Raw genomic sequence first — 25,784 nt, forward strand, 5'->3', positions numbered from 1 at the left:
TCGGAAAAACTTTGATTTGCGATTTGGCTGGGGCGCAGCAGATGCGGGAATACGGGGAAAAAAATACAAATACAGTTTTGGAGCAACAGAGTTTTTCAGAGATTAAACGTGAGAGTGGAGGGAGCAGGTGACATACTGTTAGTTACAGATTGATTGACTGATTGATTGATTGATTAGTACTTTATTAATCCCGAAAGAAAATTCAGCAGTCAACAGTTCAACAGTCTCAGAAAAACTGATAAGATTTAGCAGGCGACGTCCAGCTGAAAATGATGCTGATGAACTACCCAGAACTTTGAAAATTCCATGCCTTACAACTATTGTATTAAAACACACAATTCATAACATCAGCATGTCACATGACAAAGGGCCGACTTGTTCAGGCAGACAAAGGGGCTTGAATAATGACCATCACCATTAACTGTGACAATAGCTAGCTTTCTGAGTTGTGTGACAATTGAACCCAAAGTTTCCAATAACTTTCACATTGAGTTTGCAACTTTATCTACAACTGACTCTTGGTTTCATTGGAGTCTTTTTTGAGTAAACGCTTCAAAGTTTTAGCGTCTTCTCAGTTGTACATTTAAGTTTTGATTTTTGTTAAACTACACACATTGCTTTTTCTCTGTGTATTTTATTTGTAAACTGCAACAAAATTTGATTTCAACACAGTGTTTCCTGGTTAACATCATTTATCAGCAGTTGCGGAAAAAAATAAAGACAGATAGTATAAAAGCAGCATTTTTTTACCATTTTCTTTTATCTATTATAAAAAAAAAAAATTTGGAAAATATTTCTATAAGTAATAATAAATTCTTGCTTCTCCAAGTCTGAGCTCACAGTAGATCACAGCTACGATATTTATCCCACTAGGGAAAAGTTGTGAAATACAGAAAGAAAGAAAGAAGAGAGGTAGAAGATGAATAACCTGTTTGAGAGTGTAGTGCTGGGCCATCAGAGCCCGCACCATCTCCGGCAGAGCTATGGGGACCTTGGTGAGACGATCGGAGAAGGCTGCCAGCAGCCGCTGGGACTTGTGGAGCCACTCTTGTCTTCCAGTGTAGTGGGACAGACGCAGAAGGTTGGACGCCGACACCGAGTTAGCGCTCGGCTCAGCTCCATCCTGATCTGAAGCAACACACATGGGGGAGGGGGGGACAACACTTTACTCTGGTACTCTATAGTGGCTAGTTCGACTCCTTGTGTAAACACACTGCAGTCAAACCAACTGCCACGGCAAGCTCTGCAAAAAACTGACGGCAGAGGTTCTTCATCAGGATTTTATGTATTTGGTCATTTTTTTTTCTCTCACTTGACTCATTGGATGGAATGTTTCCCCAAATCTGTTTGATGTATGTATTGATTTATTTCCATTTGGGAAACAGGTCATTGGAAAAAAGCACCACAGAAGATGATGAGAGGGTATTTTACTAATTAAAACACAGCCATAGCTGAAGCCCTCCTCTTTTTCAAAGGATGCTGACTGGTTTTGCAGTATTGGAAATGGCTAAAAATGTTAGCATTTCAGCAAGATTCTAAACTTGACAACTTTACTTGAGTTTACAGGTACGTCATCCTATAAAGTAGAGCAAAAATAAATAAATAAATAAAGTTATTTATTTTGTACGAAGGTCCACACAAGTGGTGCTGTGGTTGTCACTCGTGGGTTTGACCCCCAGGTCTGGATCTTTTCTGTGTGGAGTTTTCATGTTCTCCCTTTGCCTGCTCTGGGGGTCTCCATCTTCCTTCAACAGTCCAAAAACACGAATGTGAGGCAAATTGGGAACTCTGAATTCGCCGCAGGAGTGGGTGTAAACGTTTTTATGTCAAAAATGGATGGATGGATATTTCTGTGGGTCTGTACACGCCGGCACCCTGACCTGCAGTCTGCTGCGTGCAAGTTGAAGGAACATTTAAATCTACAGTTTCCAAATCCAGGCAAAGGAAAGACATTCTGCAGCATTTCTGACTGGGTCCTTGTCAGTTCGCAGCACAAGACACAACCAGGCCCAGGCTGAACCGAGGCTTTAGTGTAATTGCTTTGCATCACTTACAGCTAGAATCCACATTTACAAAGACATTTAAAAAGCAAACTGGTCTCCACTTGAAAGGCAAGAAGTGAGAACTGCAAGACTAATCAGGCACAGTGATGGTGCAGAGTCACAGACGCAACAGCCGTGCACGCTCATGAGACAAATCTTGTTTCAGAGGTGATGCTTCATGGGGGGAAAGAATGAGTTTCTTTAACAATCCAGAAGTCATTAGGGAGGATAAGACTGCAGCTCTGTCACCTCTTCATGACTACACACCATCCTGCCAGAGTCTCTTAATGTGCAGTGTGATGTGATAAGACTGAGGGATGACCTCATGACTTTGCCCCGTTAAGTGATTGGTCCTTATCTCTTACTGTGTCCAATAAGGAGCCTGGAGGTGATCCTCTCATAAGCCACGAGTTTACCACAGGTCTGTTCCTCAGCAACACTCTGGGCGCCGAGTGCCTGTGTCTCCAAACTAAGTACTGTTGGTGAATGTAAATCCTCTGTGAAACACATCAATGTTCTGGGCAATGTACAGACGTTATGTCACCATATGGCTGCCTTTTCTCTTCGTGTACCGGATATATAAAGAGGTCATATTATCCCCTTAAATGATTCCAAATGATCCCTTTAAATGTTACACATTGGGCCTTTAATCCTGCAGTATGTTCTGACTCTGCCTCAGCCCTGAGCTAACAAACAAAACGATGCAAACAAAAGAGGGTTACGCAACAGAGTGTGCCAACTTTTCAGAAAGTATGAAGGGAAAAAACACTTTCAATACAAACGCATCCAATGTGACAATATAGCACAGAAATGCCTGCCAATAATTCAAATATTAACATAGCCGAACCGCTGAAAACAGATGCGGCATGACAAATTGATGACAAATCTCACTACAACATAGTGTGATACTGTCATCCCATTAGTAGCAGGCCAACTTAAACACAAAAGTATCCCCCCCCCTGTGATTGGATAAGTTCCCGTGAGAGCATGAAAGACTTAACTTGATGATGAGCCCATGATGGAGGAAGGAGAAAAAGGTAAAGATTCAGTTGTTGAATTATCTGCAGTATATAATGTAAATAACATGGTGCAGCAGCTTCGCCAAAATGTTGAATTGTTTTGCTGTTGCCTGTGCTGAAGAACAAATGCACATCATCTGTTTGCTTTTATTTTCAATGAAAACTTTGTTTTGTTATCGTCTCCTCGGTGTCTTACATAAAAGGGCGACAATGCTTATGACAGTGTATGACAGTTTATTGGACAAACTTATCTAAGCCCCCAAAGAGTACTTTTGCTGGACTTGTTAAAACTTTGTTGACTAATGTCTTAAAATCGACATTTATTTTTTGAAAGCTCTGATGTTATTATGAAGTGTTTTAATTTAGGTAGGAGACTAAGCATGTAGACAGAACACAAACAGTTGGCCAAAAAAATTGTGTTTGGTAGATTATTTCTTTGTTGTAACAATGCTTCTTGGAAATAAATCTAATATTGTTGGAAAGCCTGTTTATTCCCCTTTTAAATGGTGCCACATTTGTAAGGAACGTGCATTAGTGGGGTGAGCAGCAGAGCAAAATATCTGGGTTTCTCCCATGGAAAATGTGAGAAATCTTCTCTGCAAGTCAAACAGCCAAGAAGCATTGTTACGACAAAGAGATAATCTACCAAACATACATTTCCTTACTTTCTGTGTTATCTTTATATGTATGTAATACTAAGTGTGTCACTGAAGGCCTTGATGCGAAACACAGCCTGCAAACCCTCAATAGTAGTTTTATTCACTTAATCGTTCCATTCTATGATTTTCTTTTCCTAATATTCACATCGACAGGATTTACAAGTCTTGCTGACTTTGAATTGAAACGACTCACGGCCACTTAATAGGGTGCATTCCCAGTAATTGTGAATGATTATGTCTGCGTAATTAAAAGTGAATAATGGAGTCAAACACATATTGCGCATCGTTTAGCCCTCCCGCTCCAAAACAAGCCACACGGGGAGGCAGGCAGGGCTGTGCACTGCGCGGTGGCGGTGCGTCGGGGGTAATCCGTCTTGCAGTGACAGGCATCTACACTGCAGCGGGTGTAGCGTCACTAATGGGCTCCAACCCAACGCTGCACCGCCACCGTAATGGCACAGTCAATCCTCTCAGATGGAAAACCTCTCACACGTCACCTTCGATAAACACACACAGGCAGACGTAGGTGCGATGGTGGCTGCGCACACAAACAAACAACCATCATCTCTGATCTGCCAGCCATTTAAACCAGAACAACTGTTAGTATATATTAGTTTTTCCCCCTGTTCGCCTGCCCTTCTCATCATCATGGAAACAAGCCTGCTGTGTGCTGAAGCTTTGTGCATTACAGCAATTAAAGGTGTCACATTTGTTGTATTAAATATTGCAAATCTATCCAATAGGATTCTTAGTGAAGTTTGGTTTTGTTGAACTTTTCTTATTTGTAAAATTGTGGTTCATAGCTTAGGTTCTTTTGAGCTTGGCATCTTTAACAAAATGAACTAAGACAAAAAAAAAGAAAAGAAAAGAAAAAGAAAGAAACAAAGCAATAAGGAAAGATAAATGAAGAAGCAAAAGGAAAGAGGGCAAAAGACAAAAACACGTTAATGCAAAAAGATAGAGAAAGACAAAAATAAGCAAATTATGGTGACAAATGAAAAAAATAACAAACAGTGAAAAAATACTAGGAAAAGAAAAGTGAAAATGAATAAACCAAATGAAAGAAGGAGAACAAGATGGGAGGACAGAAAGAGTGAGCTGTGTGTCAGGTGCAAAAAACAAATTAGACACGTCTTGAAGGCGACGAGAGGACAGGATTGACAGCATGCAATATGTTTAAAGAAAAGATCTTCCACGGACGGCAGATGACAAGAGAATTAGAGTCTGAATATAAATGGGGGAAGGAGGCCCTGGCAGCGAATGGCTGTCGTCAGAGAGACTATCGCAGGAGTCAAAGGCACAAGGCAACACACTCTTTGGTCTTTGACAGATCAAAGGTAAATGTCTGCATGTCTACAAGGTGTCAGCTTCTCTCAACTGCCGGCAGCTCTAGCTGGACGAGTGGAATGGCAGGCCGAGAAAAAAAAGAGAGAAAGAGAGAGAGAGAGAGAGAGAGAGAGGGAGAGAGAGAGAGAGAGAGAGAGAGAGAGAGAGTAGCGGGTGCATAAAAGGTCACGACAATTCACATTCACATCTCGTCAGCTGCTCGCTCTAAAAGCACGGCACTGGCCGGGCATCCAGAAAATAATGCATCAATCAGTGTAGTTTTCTTTCTTTATCTGATATCTGAGGAGGCCGTCACATAATTAGCCTACTGCAAAACGAAATAACCAACTAACGAATGAACCTGATGAATGAATGAATGAATGAATGAATGAATGACTGAATGAATGGGCAAAATCTGTCTGTAACTTGTCGTTACGTCACATGCAGCTTGTAGCCACAACAATGGATTTCACATAACATCCTCAGCGACTGGTCTGGATCGCGCTCAAGCGTTCCGTTAAATGGGTGGTCTGGCATCAAAATACGCACTCAGCAGGGAATCAAGGCCGCTGACTTTTATTGACCCCGTTTCTTTAGTGTTGCCATGACGACGGACGGTTGACGTCGCTCTTGACAAACAGCGGATTGTTGTTCAAAGACGAGAGCACACGCACACACACCACAGCCATGGCGGGCCCTGGCGGGATTGAACGAGGACTTTCCCACTCACCTCATGAAATCAGGCCAAAATTCAACGCTGAGTGAATAAATAAATACATGAATAAATCACTCTGAACTGTATTCCTACGTAAATACTGCAATTCCCTCAGCATCATCGCAAGTCTATTTTGGTTTTCTGTGCCAGACAATGTTTATCGCCATGGACCAACAGGCCTGTGGCGTTGCCCATCACAGTAACATTATAGCTCGCAATGACTTCAAGGTCCAGTGTGTAATATTTAGCAAGATTTTTATATTGTTAAAAACGACATTAATAAAAGTATATAATCGCAGTGCAATAAATGTAATTTGGTTTTCCTACCCTTACAATGGTTTTCATACATATAAATATGAATATAGATATAGCAAGGGTCTTGCTCTGCCATATTTCTAAAGGAACAATCCAGCCCGCCTGACAGCGCAGTTCGTAACGAGGGTGACTGCTCGCTACCTCAAAAAAAAAAACAATGAAGAAGAAGGAGGACAAGGTATCCAGGTTTGGCTGTGCAGGCCACTGTAGCTCACTGGCAAACTCGGGATGGGGACAGAGAGTTAAAGACACTGCAATCTAAAATGTAACCACTTGATGTCACTGTTTTTTCTTCAAAATCTCCAAATATTGCACACTTAACCGGTAGGTCTACAGATCCCCATTCCAACGGCAAAGTGACTGATGCTAACTCGGTAGGGGGGGGGGACCACAAAGAAAACACTCCTCACCCTCTTTGAGCTGCAGGAGGACAGAGGTGTCGGCGGGGTCGCTGCAGAAGTAGCCGCCACCCTGCTCATCCCAGAACAACACATCCTGCCTGAGCTGGAGCTCCTCCGCCCACTGCAGCCACTGCGTCTGCAGCGACGACTCGTACAGGTCCAGCAAGCCGCAAATGATGAAGGCGTAGTCGTCGAGGAAGCCGGGGATAGGCGGGGATCTGCAGAGTGTGCAGTTGGGAGAGGAGATGTGTGGGGGGGGATCGGAGCAGTGGGAGAGAAGAGACAATGAGGACAGTTTTCATTAAGTATTCATTGAAAGATCATGTCGAAGAGCCGGGAGATGAGTTACTGCGGGTGAACTAGTTCGGCTTGTTTTCCTTCCTCTCATTTTAAATAAAGCAAATGTTTGTGTAACGGAACGGAGAGGAGTTGCCTGAAAAATGAGGCTGTGGAACGGCAGAGAGAATGGTTTGTGACAGCACGGCTCTGCAAAAACAACATAAACGTCGAGCACTGAGTATAACTCATCCCAACAGCAGTGAGAGCAGTGAGAGTTTAACCCTTCCTCGTTTGTTTTCACAGTTTTTTCCCCCCAGCCAAGACATCAGAGGCATTTTACACATGCAGCCACACCTGTGGCCCCCGCGCTCTTTGAAATTCAAAACGCAGCAGCAGCACAGTAATGAGACAAATCTGCCCCTGGTTAGACCTTCCTCCAGCTTCACACCCTCTGAAATCTTTTTTTTCTCTCCCAACATTTTCCCAGTCGACATGATCCGTCTGCATTCCGACACGGCCCCACGGCCCCACGGCCCCCCCTCCCCACCACCACTTTGCAATTCCCACGGCACCCGGTCTGGGTGAGTGCCAGGGGACGGACGGTGACAGGAGGCCAGATAGCGCTGCATCAGGCCAGGCTGGTGGCTGACGGTCAAGAGGCTGGAAACAGGAGCGGGTTTTGGAGAAGACGGGGAGCATAAGGACTTTGAGAGGTCGAGTGGGTGGGGCGGGGGGGGGGGGGGGGGGTATGAGGGAGGTAGGGGGTATATCTGTGCCTATCTGGCCCAGACAGACGTCAAAGCCAAAGTCTGACTTGCAAGTTAAAAAAGAAAAGAAAAAAAGGAGACAGTCAGCACTCTCCTGCTGGACAGGATCTGATCAACATTGATCCAAAAGGGACGAACTGGTGTACAATATGACCCCATGGTCAAGATTCAAGATTTAAGAACTTTATTTGTCACATACTCATGATGGATGGGCAGTGAAATGACAGAAAGTGGCAATGCTTACGAGAGACTGCGCAAACAGACACAGCAGCAGTCACAGTGAAGAAAGAAAAAAACGGCAAGAGCAGCACTATAATGGAACTTATTGAAAAAACGATGTTGTTTGTAAAAGAGTGTAAAAGTGTCTAAACGTATGTAAGATGTATGAACAAGCAGAGACAGAGAGGGGATGTGCCTGGATTGTATGTACACCATGTCCATTCTGCTGCTGTGTGTCATTTACAGTTCAGTTTAAAGCCCCTCAACCACAGCTAAGGACGCTGCAACACAAACACTTGTGCTATTGTCTGCTCAGACCTCGCTTCACTGATATGCTCATCACAGCATGCAGACGCTCAGGGGATCAAAGGGATAAAAGTCCCATTTGTTGCGCCTTCTCTATTTACAAAGCTTAGCTTCGTCTATCGCCACAACCTGTATTGGGCAGTTTACTGACCCCTAGTGGTCAACGATCAGAGAACACTGCACGACCTGGAGGTGAGAATTCAGACGGTGTATCGGCCGGCCTTCCAGTCATGATGGTAAGAGGGTTTAGTTTTGTTTTTTGTTGTTGTTGTTGGAACTTTTACTGGCCTCCAAAGGTCACGTCAGAACTCTTCAAAAGAGCTCTCACATCACAACATGTCATCTGGCTGAGGTGGCCCTGGCGACAGGGGTGACAGCCTGGCGCAAAACTTGAAGAGGGCGTCACTGAAGGCTTTCAGAAGTTCCCAGCAGTCCTTTTCCCCAAGGCACCTGGATGACTGGTTTCCCAGGGAGGACTGAGAGAAACACCTTGTCAGTTTATCGTTGCACTTGAAGGAGGTTATATAATCATTTTCACAAACACAAGCGTCATCTATTCCCTATAAATGATGCACAGACGTAGAGACCCACAAGGGGGATGTGAGTCACATGAGCACAACTCCCTTCTGTTTTACAGCTGGAGTGACCTTTCACTCCATATTGCTCTCCGGCCACGGAACATACAGTCTGACCATTTCCAGTGCCGTTTCAAATACACATTCTAATGCCACTTGGGGAGAAAAACAACAACAACAACAACAACAACAACAACAGTAGAGGTCAGCAATGGAAAGGAAATCAGAAGGAGGAAACGACAGAGAAGCTTAACTTCAAACAAACTGGCCGAATCGTGCACATTCAACCTTTTACACTTTGAAACACAAGAGGAACAACCTGCACACTGTTTTAACAGACTGCTTATCATCCCTCAAGGATGCCAGTATGCTAACTGTCACTCACACACCAGCAAAACATAATTAAGAGTGTGTTATTCAAATGGCATGGACATTTTGTTGATCTGCTGCGTAGCACGTTTGCAACACAAAGGAAAATAGCTGTGGATTTCTTTGAATTATTGCCATGTCCATGGAGTTTTCTAATTGAATCTTGAAAATGCAAATGAAATGACATTTATCCTTCTTTCTATATTTTATGTACATTTCTCAAGTTGACTGGAACCCTGTTGCGAAAAGAATTTCCCTCGGCATAAATAAAGTATTTCTGATTCTGATTCTGATTTATGGAAACACACCTCATAATAGTCCCGTGTGCAAGTGCTGCAGTATTGTAGATTATTACATTCCACTGGCCCAAGATCCGCTATCTAAACTGCCTCGCGACTGTTGCGATGGGTGTGTATAATCACTAAAAAAATCCTTGAGTATTTTTATTATTATTTTAATTATGTACTCTGTACATCTGAGTGAATGACATAAACTGGTAAAAGGTAAAAATAAAAAATAAAAATACATTTAAAAGTGGACAAAGATAAAGTATCCCACTCCAATCCAGCCACACCAGTGCCAGCCACGCTGTGGTGCCAGTTGTTTTAACACGACTGACATCAGAGGATGTGTATTTGATTTTCACTCAATGCCAAATGCCACCTCCCAGTGATGAGAGCATTACTGGACCAGATGTAGAATTGAACCACAGCACATTAGTTGCACTTTAACAGGTTTTTTTCAGAATCTTTTTTTTGCTTTGGCCTGTGGTGAAGGATCACTTTGGAAAGGTCTTTCCATTGCAACTGGGGGAAATGTCAAGAGTCGCAGTTTGATCCTTTTCAAGCCGTTTGACTGATTGCACATTTCTGGTGACTTCCACGGTGAGCTCGATCCAGAGGTTCACACTTGCAGGCAAACTGAAAACACCGGTGTCGGAGTTGCTTCAAAATCAGCTACAGAGAAGAAGCGACTGTTTTGACAACTTATGGGATGGTACAAACACAATTCTCCCTTGAAGGGAGAACAAAAGGACAATTTATGCAAAAGAAACGCACAGACGCCAACCCCATCTAAACACAAGAGTCACAGAAAAGAAAAGAAAGGAAATAGCAGGTATTCTCAGTCAGAAACTTGCACACTGTGAGAAATCTCAGCTGTTTAAATGAAAGAAATAAGCCTCTGCCTACTGTTCCAGTTCTCATCATTTCCTCCGCTCCTTGTTGGCAGTGGTGAGACCTGATCATCCAGTGACGGGCAGATGGCCAGGGGGAATGGATGGCACCAGTTATTCAACGCAGCCAATTAGCCCAGATCACCCCTCCCCCCCACCCCCCCTATCGCTCCTTATAGGAAATGAGTTCACAGCCAAGCGCATATGTGTTTTTTCCCCGTGTACGGAGAATAAACCTGGCTCGCCTGGGAAAAAGAGCCTTGGTAAGCACTCTGTGTGCTGACACCCCCCCTGGATTGGACACTTATGGATGCAACACAAGCCGTGGAACAAGGCCAGAGTTGTTCAGCACCCGTCTGGGTCTTATTATTGATGCGAGTTTCAGACTGCGTGCATTTCATCATGAGCGCCGCAGCTCCCCTGGTATACTTTCTGCTGATTCCGTGGCATCCGACGTTCGCTCATTGGCAGTAAGTAGGGCACCGGGCTGGCCTACAGAACCAGGACAGCGGAACACGGGCGGTGTGTAATCAACAAGGTGCGCTGTGTTTAATGTTGTCACGGTTCCCACGTGACTGAACTGGCCAGTCAGAAAACAAAAAAAAACAAACAAAAAAAAAAGGCCTTTTCCCTCCGCAGGAACTTTGAACATTTCCCAGGCATTTTGGAATATTTGGCTCCACACCTCCCAGACTGTGCCTCATATGGTCAGGTAGGACTTCCCCCACAGGATTCCTGACGCTTTCAACCACCACCTTAGCGATTGCTTGACAATTGCACATTTTAACTTTCGTTGTCAGCGTGGGGTCAGTCTAAAAAAAATGCAAACATAAAACAAAACAAAAAAAACCCACGGTGAGTCATTTCACATCCAGCATCCGCAGTTCACATGGGGTAATTTATTTCTCAACATGCAGAATGATAGAGGTGACGGTAGTAATCAAATTGCTGACCTGTGGATGTAAATGCAATTTTACAGTAATCCGGTCAGCAATTGCGAGTTTCAATGCACCCGCATTCAGATATTACCTTGTTTCTGTGGGCTCTCCCTGTTTTACCGGCAGTTAGTCAGGCCACAGCAAGGCTGCAGGTGTATTATGGCAACATTGCATTAAAGTTCACTGTGGTCCAGTATACTGACTACCCATGACACCTTGTTCAATGCCTTGATAAATGGAGCTTAATAAATATGAATTTTACACACAATTTTCTTGAATCTTAAACATGCTGAAACATAGAAAAAGAATGAATGTTATTTATGATGCTGGCTTTAATTTTCCCACAACACAGGAATGATCTTTGTCTGGTTTTTGTCTGCCTGACACTGAGATGACTTCATTACTCCTGAGTGTCAATAAGATTAATAAATTCCACACACAGGAACTTTCAATATGAATTATTTAAATACAAGCAGACTATTCTCTCAGGCTGTGCTGAGGGATGCGGGTCTTGAACGGGTCAGGATCATTTGGAGAAGATACTTGTCAAACCCTTTAATAATTAAAGGCGCAGCGCGTCGACGATGAGAATGTGCCAGAGTCAACGGATCCTTTAGCCCCTTTGATCCGCCCTCAATTAGCCCGCTGACTTCCCACCCGCTCCAGGGCTGTTGATAATTGCACCGAGCACATGAACTCTATGAAAACATCTCTCTCTGCCAGAAACGCAGTGGTAACCCCAGCTTAATGCTACAGAGCGGGAGTAAGATGTTCACGGTGTTTGAGGATTATGGACATCCACGGCCAAACAAACAATTGATCTACTGTCTATATACAGCACACTGCAGACACATTAGAACCAATCACCAACTCTGTGATAGCCACGAAAGCCCCATCTCAAACTGTAAATTAAGACGGAGAATGTCTCCTCAAAAACAATATGCTGCATCATTCTAATTGTAATAAGGAAATATACATTTTTATTTGAAGGCATCATTTTAATTCAAAATTTGATTTAGATTTTAAATTGTAAATTTCAATTTCAAATTTTGATTTTAATTTCAAATTGAAATTTTAATTTCAAATTTTAGATTTTTAATTTTAAATTTAAATATCGAATGAAAGGTTCAAATAAAGTTTAAAGTACAGTGTATTATTAGGACAACTTGTTAATAAACCTATCAATTTATCATAAAATATACACATAAATAAACTCACAATCACAAAACTATACAACCAAACCGCCAGAAGTTCCAATGATATTTAATCTAGTTTGGTGAATGCCAGCGTGCAAACTGCCCGCTGACTCTCCCAGGATTCCCTTTCACTGGACATAAACAGGCCGCTTTAGCAGAGAAGCCATCCAATCAGGAACGTCCACTTACATTTGCTGCACCTCGATGTCGTCTCCGCGGTAGCAGGAGCGGAGGACGGTCCGCTGCTCCGCATCCCAAAGATGCTCCTTCAGGAAGGTGGCCGCCCGCACGGCTCTCTCCAGCAGAGCGGCGTCCTGGAGCACAGCTCCCACGCGAGCGAAGGCCGAGAGCATCAGGCCTGAGTGGAGCAGAGGACAGATTCCAAGATTTCAGAGGACAATCGCTCACGTCAAAGCACAGTTTAGATCTTCCGTCGCATTCTTTGAGGTCTGTTTTCCGTCGTTCTCTTCCTTCATTACAGCCGTGTCCCACTGGCCCTCTTTCAACTCGCGACTCAAAGCCCACACAGCCAGAAGACACTCTGGTCTTTTCAAGTGTCGCGGCCGAGGACGACGAAGAGCAGCGCTTGTGTCTGACTCGACAATTCTCTGCGTCTTCTTACAGCCTGACGCTCTCGTTAACGCTCTCCAGTATTCGCATTTTTTAGTAGCCTGAAGGTTTTGTTTCCTTTTCTACAACCGCTTCTCCCGCACTCAGGCGGGGTAGCGGGGGGGTGCTGGAGTCTATCCCAGCAGTCTCGGGGTGAAGGCGGGGTCACAGCCCGGACAGGCTGCCAGTTCATCGCAGGGCCTCAGAGGAAGACAAACAACCATTTGCGTTCGCTCCTACGGACAATTAACAGTTCCCAGTTCACCTCACGTTCATGTTTTTGGACGGTGGGGGGAATCTGGGGTACCCGATGAGAACCCGTTCAGTCACAGGGAGAACGAGCAAACTCCACACTTTCCCCAGGACGGAGCCCCTGACCATCTTATTGGCCAATTGTGTTTTAAAAAAAATCACATATTATACACATTATCCGCATCTTTGTTGTTTCAAATCTGACTCCAATGGAGCAGCCTCGTATTATTAGACAGCCTCCAGCACAAATGCTCTGTTTAAGCTTCCGCATGTGAGGCGTATTGCTGTACTGTATCCTCTTGCAGACGTTACCGTTCCAAGAAGCCAGCATCTTGTTGTCCAGGTGTGGCCGAGGTCGACTTTTCCTCACTGCTGCCATTTGGGCTCTGGCGGAGGCCAGGAGCTCGTTGACTTTCTCCACGCTGATGCCAAAGTGAGCAGCCGTTAACTCCACTGAATAGCGCACAATCAGCACGTTCTGGCCCTGCAGCTCGCCGTGGGGGTCCTGGCAGCAACAGAAGTTCGGGGGGGGGGGGGGGCAAGAAAGTCAAACAAATTAATATATACCAGACATACCCATCATGTGACTTCTACGGAAGACTGTGTCGTTGTAAATTTACATCAAAAAAGGTTTTCACAATTAATTGTAATCAATATAATAATTATTACATATTAATGATAAAAATATTAATAATTATTAACGTAATTAATAATTGTAATCGTAAGAAAATTAAATTAATTTTTCATTTATTTTCATTTCATGTATTTTGCTAATCCTCTGAACATTGGCATCAGAGTTGCGTCATTATCAGAGCACAAGTGTTTCATCCACCTGCTCTGGAGTCACGTTGCCTTGTACTTTCACCCCGTAGTGGTGCATAAAGACGTCAGCCTGTGTGGCAGAACCAGCGGCGTCCTCCACCACGTCTGACAACAGCTCCCGAACCTCCGCCGCCGTCCACACGCAAAAGGCTCCTTCCCGCTTTTCTGCGCCCCCGGACGGTGGGACAGAGTCGGCATCCTCGGCACTGTAGAAGCCCCCGGACTGTCAGACACGCAAGAGAGATTGGGAGCAGGGAAGAGGAAAGAGCCATGAACACAGACCAATGAAGGTCATTACCATAGAACATACAAATGACTGAGAAAGTTTGGAAAAATAATGGAATCACACCTTTGTTTGGCCCAACTTGCTCAAAAACTCAAATGACCGACACTCCTACTGCAACTAAGTGACTGTCTCAGTCGCTCACACTGCTGACTTATCATTGGGTCACAACCCATTTTTAGCAAGTTGATGAGATGTTCCTTGAATTTGAATGAGTAAGTGACGAAAATATAATTGAATGAAGCCGTACTAAAAAACAATTACCAAGTACACATTTCTTTGCAGGCTGTTTTTTTCCTTGTTACTGCACTGAAACAAGTCGCTCAGATTATCACAGAAACGCCTCAGACTTTTTTTTTCTTTTTTTTTATGTGGCTGAGGTGTCAGTGCGTGAGGGCTGGTAGCCAACTTCCCCGCTAGCTAGCGCTAGTGAGCAGTGAGCCAAGCTTCCACAGATGGAGCAGGTGGGGGAGGGGAGGGGAGAGCCAAAGCAGCCTCTTCAGGCTGAGAAAGACAAGTGCTTGTGTTGTAAGGGCTGTACAGTTCAATAGGAGTTTGCTTTGTTGTTGTTTTGTTTTTTGAACCAAAAAAAACAAAACTTGCTTATTGTTGGAAGCAGACTACCAAAATTAATTTATTAAATCTGGAAATGGCCACAATAGGATCCCTTTAAAGTATTGAACCTTGTGTTGACCTGGTTACAAGTCACGCCTGCGTTGGACAGGTCCCACTGTGGGAAGTTTATCCAGTGCCGGACCCACTGAGTCCTCGCTCTGTTCACGTGAACGATTGCCAGGAGACGTAGCGACAGAGTCCCTTTGAGCTGAGGGAAGATGCGAGTCCTCTGTCTCCTCATTTCACTTTACAAGATGGGCAACAGAAGGCTTTAACTTTGCAAAGGCACAACGGACAACAAACAAAGTCTGCTTTCCATGGCTGTGCGTCACACACATGTTGCTGAAAGCTAAGGAGAGTGAAGGGAGGTTGGGGCGAACATAGTCAAAGAGGTTGGGGGGGCAGGGGGGGTTATCATGTGTGGAAGAGTCAAAGTACTTTAGAATATTAGTTCAAAACAGATGGGGAGTTGCGGAGTCTTATGTCATACTTGACAGCACTGCGTGTTTAAATGTCGATGTCAATTCTAATTCATGCGTCAGTGTTTATTCACATGCCTGACATCAGAACTTACAACACACTCGAAGGCTATTTGCTGAATCACTGTCACATTTGACTGAAGACACGCACTTGCGCTCATGTCGCTATTGTTGTATTGTCAGACTGAAACGTGGAAAACAACACAGCAATGATTGTGCGCTTGCGATGATGGACTGACTCACACGCATGTGAGAGCACGACTCAGCTGGAATCTCCTCCTCAGCAGCAGCAGCAGCAGCAGCAGCAGCAGCAGCAGCAGCAGCACCGACTCCTCCAACACGCTGCCAGCACATGTTTGTCTTGTTTTGCAGATTAAAATGACCTAGGAATTCTGTCAGGAGGTCTCCACTTCTGCGCGACGCTTCTGAAACAAGCTTCGGCTGGAACGGGGCATTCACGGAACGCCACTTATCACTTTTTGAAATTAAAAATCTGACAGCAGCCGATAAATCAATCGACAGATTTACGGCCACTGGACGTACGCACGGTTTCACGCGTGTGGACCCTCATTCTCACACAGTCATTATGGGAACTGCTGGAGTTGACCTCACGGAGAGATCTGGCCACCGTGGCCCGAATTAAAAAACAAAGCTACAGTCTGTTGTAAATTACCTTTGCAGCGTTAATTCATTAGCGTGTAATTACATAATAAATCCCGGGGAATGTAATGATCACAAGCGCTGTGGTTTTCATTGTGCACCCTGTTTGCTGCTGTTACCTCATTAATCAAGACGAAGGGGGTTGGGTGGGTGGGGGGCGGGGGGACTGACCCTCAAAGGAGAACGCGTGGTGGTGGTGGTGGTGGTGTATAGAAGGCTATTTGTCAACAGGGTCCCGCCCCTTGCACTCGAGGATGTATGAACACGCTGATGTGCACACGCAGGCAAAGCCGCTCAATATCTCGGGGTGGAACGTGTGTCTGCACTCGGGAGTACGAAACGCGTAGTGCGCGAGTTCACGCTGTCCTACTTTATAGCGCTCGCATGTTTTCTGTGAACATATTCCTCAAAAGCTGACGGCAACTTGCCGTTATTTATCCCCAGCGTGAGTACCTCTTACTTCGTTACCCGAGGGCCGTCGGCTCCCTTGAAATGAACACACACACACACACACACACACACACACACACACACACACACACACACAGAAAAAACAAAAAAAGAATCGTGCAGAGAAACGCACTCTCCCAAGCAGCCGTGTGAGCGCTTTACCTCATCACTCAGGTCTCTGGAGACATACAGCAGTACGTCCTTAGCCACGTCTGCGTAGAAGCGCTCGCCCGATACCTGGAGGACGGAGGGAAATAAAGCACACGCCTGCTCAGAGCCATGATTCAACCAAAACATGACCTTAAAGAAACTGTTGTGCCATTTGTCTGCAGGTGAGGCGCAGCAGAAATGGATGCGACACTGCGGCGGTTGCAACATCCTCATTAAGGGGCCGTGCACAGGAAGAATGAGTCCGCGGCGCCGTCCCGCCGCCACGCATGCTCTCATTGACCTTCTATTGCATTTCACTTTCCGCTCAGGACGACGGATGTCCCTATCGAAAACCATCTCTGCACTATAAACCTGTCGCCACGTCGTGGCCTCCGCTGTAAAAAAAAAAAAAAAAACAGCCTCTGGTTCTTGCGATCACCATGATTACATCTCAACACTTGGAAGCGAAACCAGCGAGAACCAGTAAAACAGCGAGCCGAGCGAGTGGACCGACTGTGATGCGCGATTGCTCACAGCTTGTCCGTCGCCGTGACTGCGGCAACTTTGAAGCACAGTGATTGTTTTCCCAAGAATCACATCGATAATTCTCGTTGAGCGCCTAATGCGGCGATAAATTGCTCGGCGAGAAAGAAAAACAGACTCGACGTCTGCGACGGGACGCCCTGTCCAATACAAAAACGAGTGCACACAGACAACGACAGCGAAAACGAACGCGCTCACACACACGGAAGCGCACCTGGTATGCGGTAATGTAGGCTACAGCCAACTGAGCCTGGTCATACAACATCTTCTCAAAGTGGGGGACGTGCCAGGAGGAGTCAGTGGAGTAGCGATGGAAACCCTGCAGGTGACAGACAGGAAGAGAAAGCAAACACCTGATGTGATGAAACATTAGACTCTTAACCCACGACACTACACTGCAAATGTATAAGGTTAATATTAAGCATACATACTGGTCACATGACCACGCATTTCCAATTTTGTCTCTTGATATTTTCATTTACTTTTTTTGAAGCTGTGTAGTTTTTATGTGTGGGAGGTAGAGCGGGTTGTCCAATGACCGAAAGGTTGGCGGTTCAAATCCCGCTCTATCCTCGTCTGTTGTTGTGTCCTGGGGCAAGACACTTAACCCTAAATGGCTCCCCATGCGGCTGGCAGCGCCTTGCAAGGCAGCAGCCACCTATTGGTGTGTGAATGTGTGAGTGAACGGGTGAATGAGAGGCCTGTGTAAAGCACTTTGGGGTACCGTGAAGTAGCAGGAAAGCGCTATAAAAATGCAGTCTATTTACCATTTAATGAAACAAGAATATAAATCAATAAATAAAGATAAGATTTACAATTTTTTTTGTTGTCTCTACATAAAGAAATAGAAGCTCCAGAGTGCAAGTTTGATTGCAGCTCCTATGAGAAGTAAAGTGTATTTTTGTTCAACATTTTAGAGCAAAACATTTTTTTCAAAAATCTGGTATTTTAACAGATAATCAGTTCAGACCTGTGCCACATGGTCATGGATGCCTCCCAGTGCCATCATGCGCAGCGTGTGCAGGGCCATTTGAAGAGCCTCAGCACCTTCTGAGGTGGAGCGGTTCACACACCAGTACGACATGAGGAACATCAGGTTGACTGGCCAGGGGAGGGAAAGAAAGACAGAAACACAGATGGGACAGTAGTTCTGAGACCCTCAGAGATGTGCAGCTCTTCACACTGAATCTACCTGGTGAGGGGAACTTCGGCGCTTCCCGAAAGCCACCGTACTCTTCCTCATATGACTTTGCCAACTGATGGAAGCAGCGTTTGGCAACGTCTGGAGCCAGCGGAGGAGTCTCCCCCGGGTCAGCAGCGAGGGCCGTGCCTTTCTTCAGTGCTTCCAGAATCTTCTCTCCATTGGACTCCAAAGCAGGTCGATTGTTCTGCCACTGATAAATATTGGTTATTGTCATTATTGCCTAATTTGATTGAAGCTGCACAAGATTCTTGCAGTGGCCCGAGTGTTAAACAATAGCTTCAAAATGTCTTTGTCTAGTTCTTTTGTACCTGATCAATGATTCTCATAAGAACCGTCTTGAGTCCAGGTCTTCTTCCATGGTCTGTAGGGGGGAAATATGTACCTCCAATAAAGGGTCTAAGTTCAGGGGTCAGCCAGACACTCATGGGCCAACCACCACCTCCACTGGTTGCCTGTCAATTTCAAGAGCAAAAAGTTACAATGCTGGATTGAACTAAGAAAAGCATGTTTGGGGAAAACTAAAGGACACATTAACGATACACACACCTGCACAAAGGTCATGTAGACTTTGTCCACATCGGGCCTCTCCTCTCGGTCCAGTTTGATGCAGACAAAGTTGTCACTCAGAATCCTGCCAATTTCCTCATCCTCAAAAGACTCCCTTTCCATGACGTGACACCAGTGGCACGTGGAGTAGCCCACTGCAGGTCAGAGAGAGATTTAGACCACATCCATATGTTCTCAGACAGTTGTTGTTTTCACAAGACATGAATTTCAATAAATATTTCCATCTACTGAATAAATTTAATTAGTTCTTAGTTTATTTTCCTTTGACAGAGTCAGAATGGTTAAGTCAAAGAAAAAAATGTCTGATTTAGAAATGAATTGTATAAAATAATTTCTATTAGTAAACAGATTGACATTTTTGGGACTTGCGATTTGCATGTGAAAAATGCATTGAAGCATTATCTATACACATTCATAGCCAATACACATGGCTGTGAGTGGCACCTAACCTGACAGAAAGATTGGCTTGTCTTCACTCTTTGCTTTGTCAAAAGCCTCCTGTCCCCACGGATACCTGCAGACAGAATTGTGTGAGTTTGCATGTGCATTTCATCAGCATACAAGAAGCTTCAGTGTTAGATCACTCACCAGTCCACAGGATTGTGAGCATGTTGTAGCAGGTAGGGAGACCGCTCACTAGCTAACCTATTGGTGTGCTTTTGAGTAATGGCTGAGGGGCCGTTACCTCCTGATGCCATGCTCATAAATGCAGATGTACTGTGAAAGAAAAAAAAGAAGGCAATATATTTGTGACTTGTTTTTGTTGCAAGAGCGGACATGTTGAAAGATTTATTTATTTATTTATTTATTTTACTTAAACAGCATTATTGGAAAGTACTTTAAACCCTTATTTTAGAATACAAGAGAAATTTAGAAAGTTACATTTTTCTTATAAATACAACGAGAGTACTCCAGTGCATGATAATGGGTGTATTGATATCTATTTTACAGATAAGATTAAATATTTTTATCCATGGAAGTCAAAAGATGTCATGTGCTGTTGCTCAAATTCCAATGCCATGACAAAAAAGGAAGCAAATACAAAGTTTACACATGGTCAAAAGTCTCTGAATTAAATACATTTTAATCTCTTTAAACAGCTGTAACGTATGGGGGGGTGTGTCTCACAGGTGTTTGCATGTTCATCATACTACATATCTAGAAGAATGGTCAAAAAAAATTACAGGAGCCACAAGTTGTAGGGCAGAACAGACTGGCAAAAGTGTGACATTGAGGACGCTCCAGCGAGTTTAAAATTTGACACATACCATCATAATGGTTATCCCTGTTAAAGTGTTACACAGTATGACACCAATATGCTGCAAGACCAATAAAGCAGTTTATTTCCACATATTACAACGTTCAAAGTTCAATTGTTCATTCACAAACACAAACTGCACTTTTAATGCAAGTCTCACATACATATTGATATGAATGTCATATCTGGACTCATTATATAGATACTATTACAATATAAGGTTTGAACATTACTACATAATTGTTCCAGGGTCCCTGGAACCTGGAGGTTACCTGAAGACTTGAATTGATATTAAACGAGAAAATGGTAAAGGTGTAACTAACGGTGCAAGGATAACCTTAAGAGATGCTAAGGATGCTAGCTTGGTGTGTGACTGGCTAACGAATTAATTAATTCCTTAATATCACCTCAGATCTGCTTAAGCTGATTAAACAATGGTCCTTCATTGTATAACGCTCAATGCTGTGTAATGCTGATGTAACACTCACAATTCTGGTATGTCGCTGCCGACGTTGTTTTATTATTGTACTAGCAGTCATTAAAGTTACTGGATGAATCTTCATTTACATTGAATGAAATTGGTCTTAGTCATCCCGGCCGTTGAAGCGTAATGTTTCTTACACATTCACTTAATTGTGCAGCCACAATACAGCTGTCAAGTGTAGCTGCTGCTAGCTAATCGACAGGAAAGACAAGCTCCGTTAGAACGCTATACAAATTTCAGAAACTATGTTGACAGGCAAAAGTGTTTTGACTCGGGAACTATCGTGTGACAGTTTCGAGATAATGTAGTATAACTCCAATAATTCGGCAAGGAGAAGTATGCTCAAATACCCCCTTATATGTTATACTTTCGAGGTGAGCCAAACGAAAATAGACCACATTCCCTAGCATAGGTCGGTCCTTTAGTTCACATTTCCAGGCAAGAACGGTTGTAAAAGTATATTTATTCTACATTATACATACCATCATAATGGTTATCCCTATTAAAGTGTGACACAGCATGACACCAATATGCTGCAAGACCAATGAAGCAGTTTATTTCCACATATTACAACGTTCAAAGTTCAATTGTTCATTCACAAACATAAACTGCACTTTTAATGCAAGTCTCACATACATATTGATATGAATGTCATATCTGGACTCATTATATAGATACTATTACAATATAAGGTTTGAACATTACTACATAATTGTTCCAGGGTCCCTGGAACCTGGAGGTTACCTGAAGACTTGAATTGATATTAAACGAGAAAATGGTAAAGGTGTAACTAACGGTGCAAGAATAACCTTAAGAGATGCTAAGGATGCTAGCTTGGTGTGTGACTGGCTAACGAACTAATTAATTCCTTAATATCACCTCAGATCTGCTTAAGCTGATTAAACAATGGTCCTTCATTGTATAACGCTCAATGCTGTGTAATGCTGATGTAACACTCACAATTCTGGTATGTCGCTGCCGACGTTGTTTTATTATTGTACTAGCAGTCATTAAAGTTACTGGATGAATCTTCATTTACATTGAATGAAATTGGTCTTAGTCATCCCGGCCGTTGAAGCGTAATGTTTCTTACACATTCACTTAATAATTGTGCAGCCACAACACAGCTGTCAAGTGTAGCTGCTGCTAGCTAATCGACAGGAAAGACGAGCTCCGTTAGAACGCAATACAAATTTCAGAAACTATGTTGATAGGCAAAAGTGTTTTGACTCGGGAACTATAGTGTGACAGTTTCGAGATAATGTAGTATAATTCCAATAATTCGGCAAGGAGAAGTATGCTCAAATACCCCCTTATATGTTATACTTTCGAGGTGAGCCAAACGAAAATAGACCTAATTCCCTAGCATAGGTCGGTCCTGTAGTTCACATTTCCATGCAAGAACGGTTGTAAAAGTATATTTATTCGTGGATGTGCGTTTGCCATTGCGTATCGTTGTTAGACCGAATTCATACACGATTGATTTAGATTCTTACAGACCTATCACGTCAACGTGGGATATCCAAGGCAGTGATAAAAGTTGGGGAAATCATTATTTGTATCAAATCCTAAACGGGGATTCGTCTCGTTTATGATCGTGGAACAGCAGAGCACAGCGGCAAGTCACGCCATACACACCCACATGCAGCCATTTCTACCGTGTCACTATTACTCTACATACGGTATATCCTCTTGTACGGCCGAGCATTTGTGCTGAAGCCTGCCGAGCTAAAGTGCTAGCGTTAGCAGGTGAAAGCGACATGCAAGCTGTGGGCTGGGTTTACCTGAGGCAGCGGTAGGCCGCCCGGGGACGGTGTAGAGGAGCTGGGCTGTCACTCGGTGGTTGGGCGACGCTTCTGGGGCACCGGCACCTGGTGTGACACCCAGATCTCTTCGGCCGACCGAGCGCCCCCGAGAAAGCTGTCGTAAAAAGGCGTGCGGGTTCCACGAGGTTATTTTTGGACGTCGAGTGACGCCATGCTAGTCTTAACATCTTAATCCACGCCCCGGTTAGTTTAGCAGGTCGGCATTAGTGCCTTCGCTGCTGACAGAAGAACCAAAAAAAAACCAAACTTCCAGCCATGTGTCGAACACTTTATTGTAATTGTAATGCCACCTAAGTGACACACGATGGCGGAATAGAGCAGACCCCAAAACAAGTCAGTGTGGGGGGGAAATGCAAGTTTCCTGTTTGTTTGTCTGGGCTGAGGAAGTAATAGTTGAAAAAAATCAACTTTTGACCTGTGTAGAGTGTGTTACTTAACTAGTATCCAACATGCCCTTATGCTTGCTTTGAAATATTGAGATTGACAACAATGGGAACAAACTGATCGCGAGTCACAATGTCTGACGCTACGATGTTCATGGGTGTTTTGACGGCTTGCTCTTTCACCCACCGCAGGAGTCTCGGAAGACTCCTGTGCACGACATTGGCAAAGTTGTCACACATGCGAAGGATGTAAAAAAATATCCTGGAATCCGCAGGCAGGGTCAGGTTCAAGCCACAGACAATGAAACCTGTGGGATTAGAAACAGCAAATATGTAACCAGTGTATGTTTCATAAAATAATAATTTAAAAAAAAAATCCACTCTCGTGGAACTATCCATTCAATCTTTAAACTCAGAGTGTTTAATGTTTCAGATGGCAATAACTCACCTCGAGGCTTTCCCCTTTTTTCCAAATTAAGACGAAGCTGGGATTGAACTTTATTGGGGTCCATAGTGTTTCCATAGTAGTATGCTATTTTGCCCCATATTTCAATATGCTGGTTGGCTGGATAATCATATGAAACCATAACATTGTGTTTTTGGTCCCAGCAGCTTTTCAGGCTTGGGACACCCTGTTGGGATTTAATCATTTTTGAGTGACCTATTAGCCTGCTGGCTGTTGAGTTGAATGATACAAAATACTTTACCTTTCTGGGGACGAGTTTAGCTCCAAATATTGCCTTAATGGAGCTGATGAGATGGTTGTGGAGATGCGTCTTATTTTTTTTCTCAAAACCTTTAAAATTGGACAGAGCCAAAATGATGACCTCTGTGGGATGCCTCTCTGCCCAGTCATTGATCATCAGGAGAACAGTCTGAACAAATCACAAGGTATGTTACAGGTTAGCATCATCAGTAACTTATGTGTTCATTTCTGGTCCATTAACGCTATTTTTATTTGGCTTTCGCAGATTATAGGCAATTAAATATATTTTATTTTAGTGGATTGTTGACATTTTTTTTTATCTTTATCTGTCATTTATGCTCTTTTTTTTATAAGACTAAATGGTAGCATAAGTACTTGGTGCGGTGAAATGTTTGCATGCATGGTTACTTTAATCTTGTAGATACAAATATATAAAGTATGTTATATCAATTTTATTATTTGTGTCCCTAATGGGAAACGCAGATTATTGTTCGGGAATAACGATCAAGCCAGTAGCATATTCATTCTACAGTATTTCCAATGGCAAGAAGTATTTTTTTCATATATTTATAATTTTTGTACCTCCACATCGCTGTGTGTGTACAGCCCGTGATGGAAGTAAAGCCTTGTGGAATTGCTGTCACGAGGTTTGCGTGCAATCCTCAAGTCAAAGTAGCGAACTCCTGCATCCAGTTGCTGTATGATGGGCTCATTCTGCATCAGAGATTATTAACATCTCAAATAAATGCCTTCTACAAAAAAGTCAAGGGAAATTTGACATGAACAAGTTTTAAAACACAGCTCACCTGAGTCATCGCCCATCTGCGTATCATTTTACGTACACAACAGATCCGGCTGAACTTTTTCAGATTATCAGGCTCGACTATGGAGGAGTTTACGTCCAAATCGTAACTCATCGAGTCATGGCTGCCTAGAAATTTACCAGCACAAACACTGTCCGTGAATCTGATGTTAATTGAAGTCCTTCAGACTTTTTTGCTGCTCGCTCGCTGCAGGGGAGAATTCCAATTCGCATCCTGCCATTTCATCTGACCTGCATGATTTGGACTGTGGGAGAGAGGCAGAGTACTCAGGAGTACCCACGGAGGTACAGGGAGAACATGAAAATGAACAAACAGTGTTCACCGATTCACTGCCGTGGCATCCAAATTCTAACATGATATACAAAAATACATGTAAACGTGAGTCAAATCAGAGCAGAAACAAACTAAAATGTCTCAACAGTACAACTTTCCAGGTGATGGAAAATTTGCTCTTCAAGAGGCTTCTCCAAAAACGCTTTCTTTTAGTTTCCTGCATAGAGCTGTTTAGTTGGAACTTCCACATTTTTGAAAAGAGAGGCACTCTGAGTGTGTGAAACTAACAAGTGGCTTTGAGTGCTGGTTTCACCATCCTGGGGGTAGTACTAATCTAAAGGCATTGATCACTTTAGTTATGTCACAAAGGGTAGATTTCCTCAATGATATGAGCAAACACACTTTCTGAAAGGTGGAGCAAGAAAATTAGCTGAAAGATGGACAGTGATTATTCACTGGCTGACTACTATATTATTGTTTCAAAACATTTTTCACATAAATGTTAAACAATATGAACCGAAATTCTGAAAATAACTACACTCAATACACTTAAGTGAACAACACTATGCTAGGCAACAATGCTAGGCAACATGTTGTCTATTTCGGTGTAAAGTCAGTAGCTCTGTAACATTAGTTGGGTTATCTTAAAGCAGCATACCTGGGATTGCCAGCATATACAGAGGAACGCTGTGGAGTTCGGTCGGGAGCTGTGACATCCAGTCGCTGTAGCTTGTGATCTCCTTTTTGTTTTTACTTTTTTCTCCAGACATTGTCATCTCAGTTCCTACAGTAGAAAATAGTTCAGTCAGTCTCTCACCTTTCAAAAGATTTACTTGTTGAGCAGGTTGCAAAAGAGCAACAAGACGCGCAAGGATCCATGTATTCAAATAAATACGACTCACGTCTCCAAGTTGTTGGTCAACTTTCTTTCACTTCTTATATTTCTTTTAAGTTTCAAAAAACAGAAAACATGAATAAAAAAAAGAAAAACGACCTTCAACAAATCAAGGCTCCTTTCAAGACATTGTACCATTTACCAGTAGCACGTAGGAAAGGGGAAATAAAAAACTGTTTCTGAAGTAGTCAAACAGGTTTT

General features: G+C 43.5%; 2 protein-coding genes across 6 annotated transcripts in view; both read right to left on the bottom strand.

Annotated features, from left to right (window-relative positions):
• spata20 (spermatogenesis associated 20) overlaps nucleotides 1-22,685 on the bottom strand; it is a 36,097-nt gene extending 13,412 nt beyond the window's left edge. For 2 of the 4 annotated variants that reach the window (XM_076033819.1, XM_076033820.1), the window contains exons 1-14: nucleotides 22,461-22,685; nucleotides 19,523-19,651; nucleotides 19,384-19,448; nucleotides 18,914-19,068; nucleotides 18,676-18,819; nucleotides 18,356-18,557; nucleotides 18,134-18,264; nucleotides 17,378-17,482; nucleotides 16,633-16,707; nucleotides 13,994-14,206; nucleotides 13,474-13,666; nucleotides 12,490-12,658; nucleotides 6,487-6,695; nucleotides 929-1,128 (exon numbers count right to left, since the gene is read on the bottom strand). In XM_076033819.1, the coding sequence (XP_075889934.1) occupies nucleotides 929-1,128; nucleotides 6,487-6,695; nucleotides 12,490-12,658; nucleotides 13,474-13,666; nucleotides 13,994-14,206; nucleotides 16,633-16,707; nucleotides 17,378-17,482; nucleotides 18,134-18,264; nucleotides 18,356-18,557; nucleotides 18,676-18,819; nucleotides 18,914-19,068; nucleotides 19,384-19,448; nucleotides 19,523-19,651; nucleotides 22,461-22,669 (2,199 nt within the window). In that variant the 5' untranslated portion in view covers nucleotides 22,670-22,685. The other 2 variants (XM_076033821.1, XM_076033822.1) reach the window with 2 other exon arrangements.
• A 64-nt stretch (nucleotides 22,686-22,749) lies between these two features.
• LOC142893338 (PI-PLC X domain-containing protein 1-like) lies at nucleotides 22,750-25,742 on the bottom strand. Of its 2 annotated transcripts, XM_076033823.1 has the most exons (7): nucleotides 25,591-25,737; nucleotides 25,347-25,472; nucleotides 24,398-24,522; nucleotides 24,174-24,305; nucleotides 23,593-23,760; nucleotides 23,334-23,517; nucleotides 22,750-23,193 (listed from the first exon to the last, which is right to left on the bottom strand). In XM_076033823.1, the coding sequence occupies exons 2-7, from the start codon at nucleotides 25,462-25,464 to the stop codon at nucleotides 22,958-22,960; spliced, it is 963 nt and encodes a 320-aa protein (XP_075889938.1). In that variant the 5' UTR covers nucleotides 25,465-25,472; nucleotides 25,591-25,737; the 3' UTR covers nucleotides 22,750-22,957. The 2 variants fall into 2 exon arrangements, with proteins under 2 accessions (XP_075889938.1, XP_075889940.1); XM_076033825.1 differs by lacking the exon at nucleotides 23,334-23,517 and having other exon boundaries at nucleotides 23,036-23,193; nucleotides 25,591-25,742.
• Between the last annotated feature and the right edge of the window lie 42 nt (nucleotides 25,743-25,784).

The sequence above is a fragment of the Nelusetta ayraudi genome, unplaced genomic scaffold (genome assembly GCF_046127955.1).
Source record: "Nelusetta ayraudi isolate G7.1 ecotype Tasmania unplaced genomic scaffold, CSIRO-AGI_Nayr_v1 ptg000042l, whole genome shotgun sequence".
Taxonomy (NCBI): Eukaryota; Metazoa; Chordata; class Actinopteri; order Tetraodontiformes; family Monacanthidae; genus Nelusetta; species Nelusetta ayraudi.

Coding starts and splice junctions, on each gene's coding strand:
- LOC142893338 (XM_076033823.1), bottom strand. CDS start 25,464: ATGACAATGTCTGGAGAAAAAAGTAAAAACAAAAAGGAGATCACAAGC. Junction 24,306..24,397: donor GCAGATGGGCGATGACTCAG/GTGAGCTGTGTT, acceptor TCTCTGATGCAG/AATGAGCCCATCATACAGCA. Junction 23,518..23,592: donor CTAAACTCGTCCCCAGAAAG/GTAAAGTATTTT, acceptor AAATCCCAACAG/GGTGTCCCAAGCCTGAAAAG.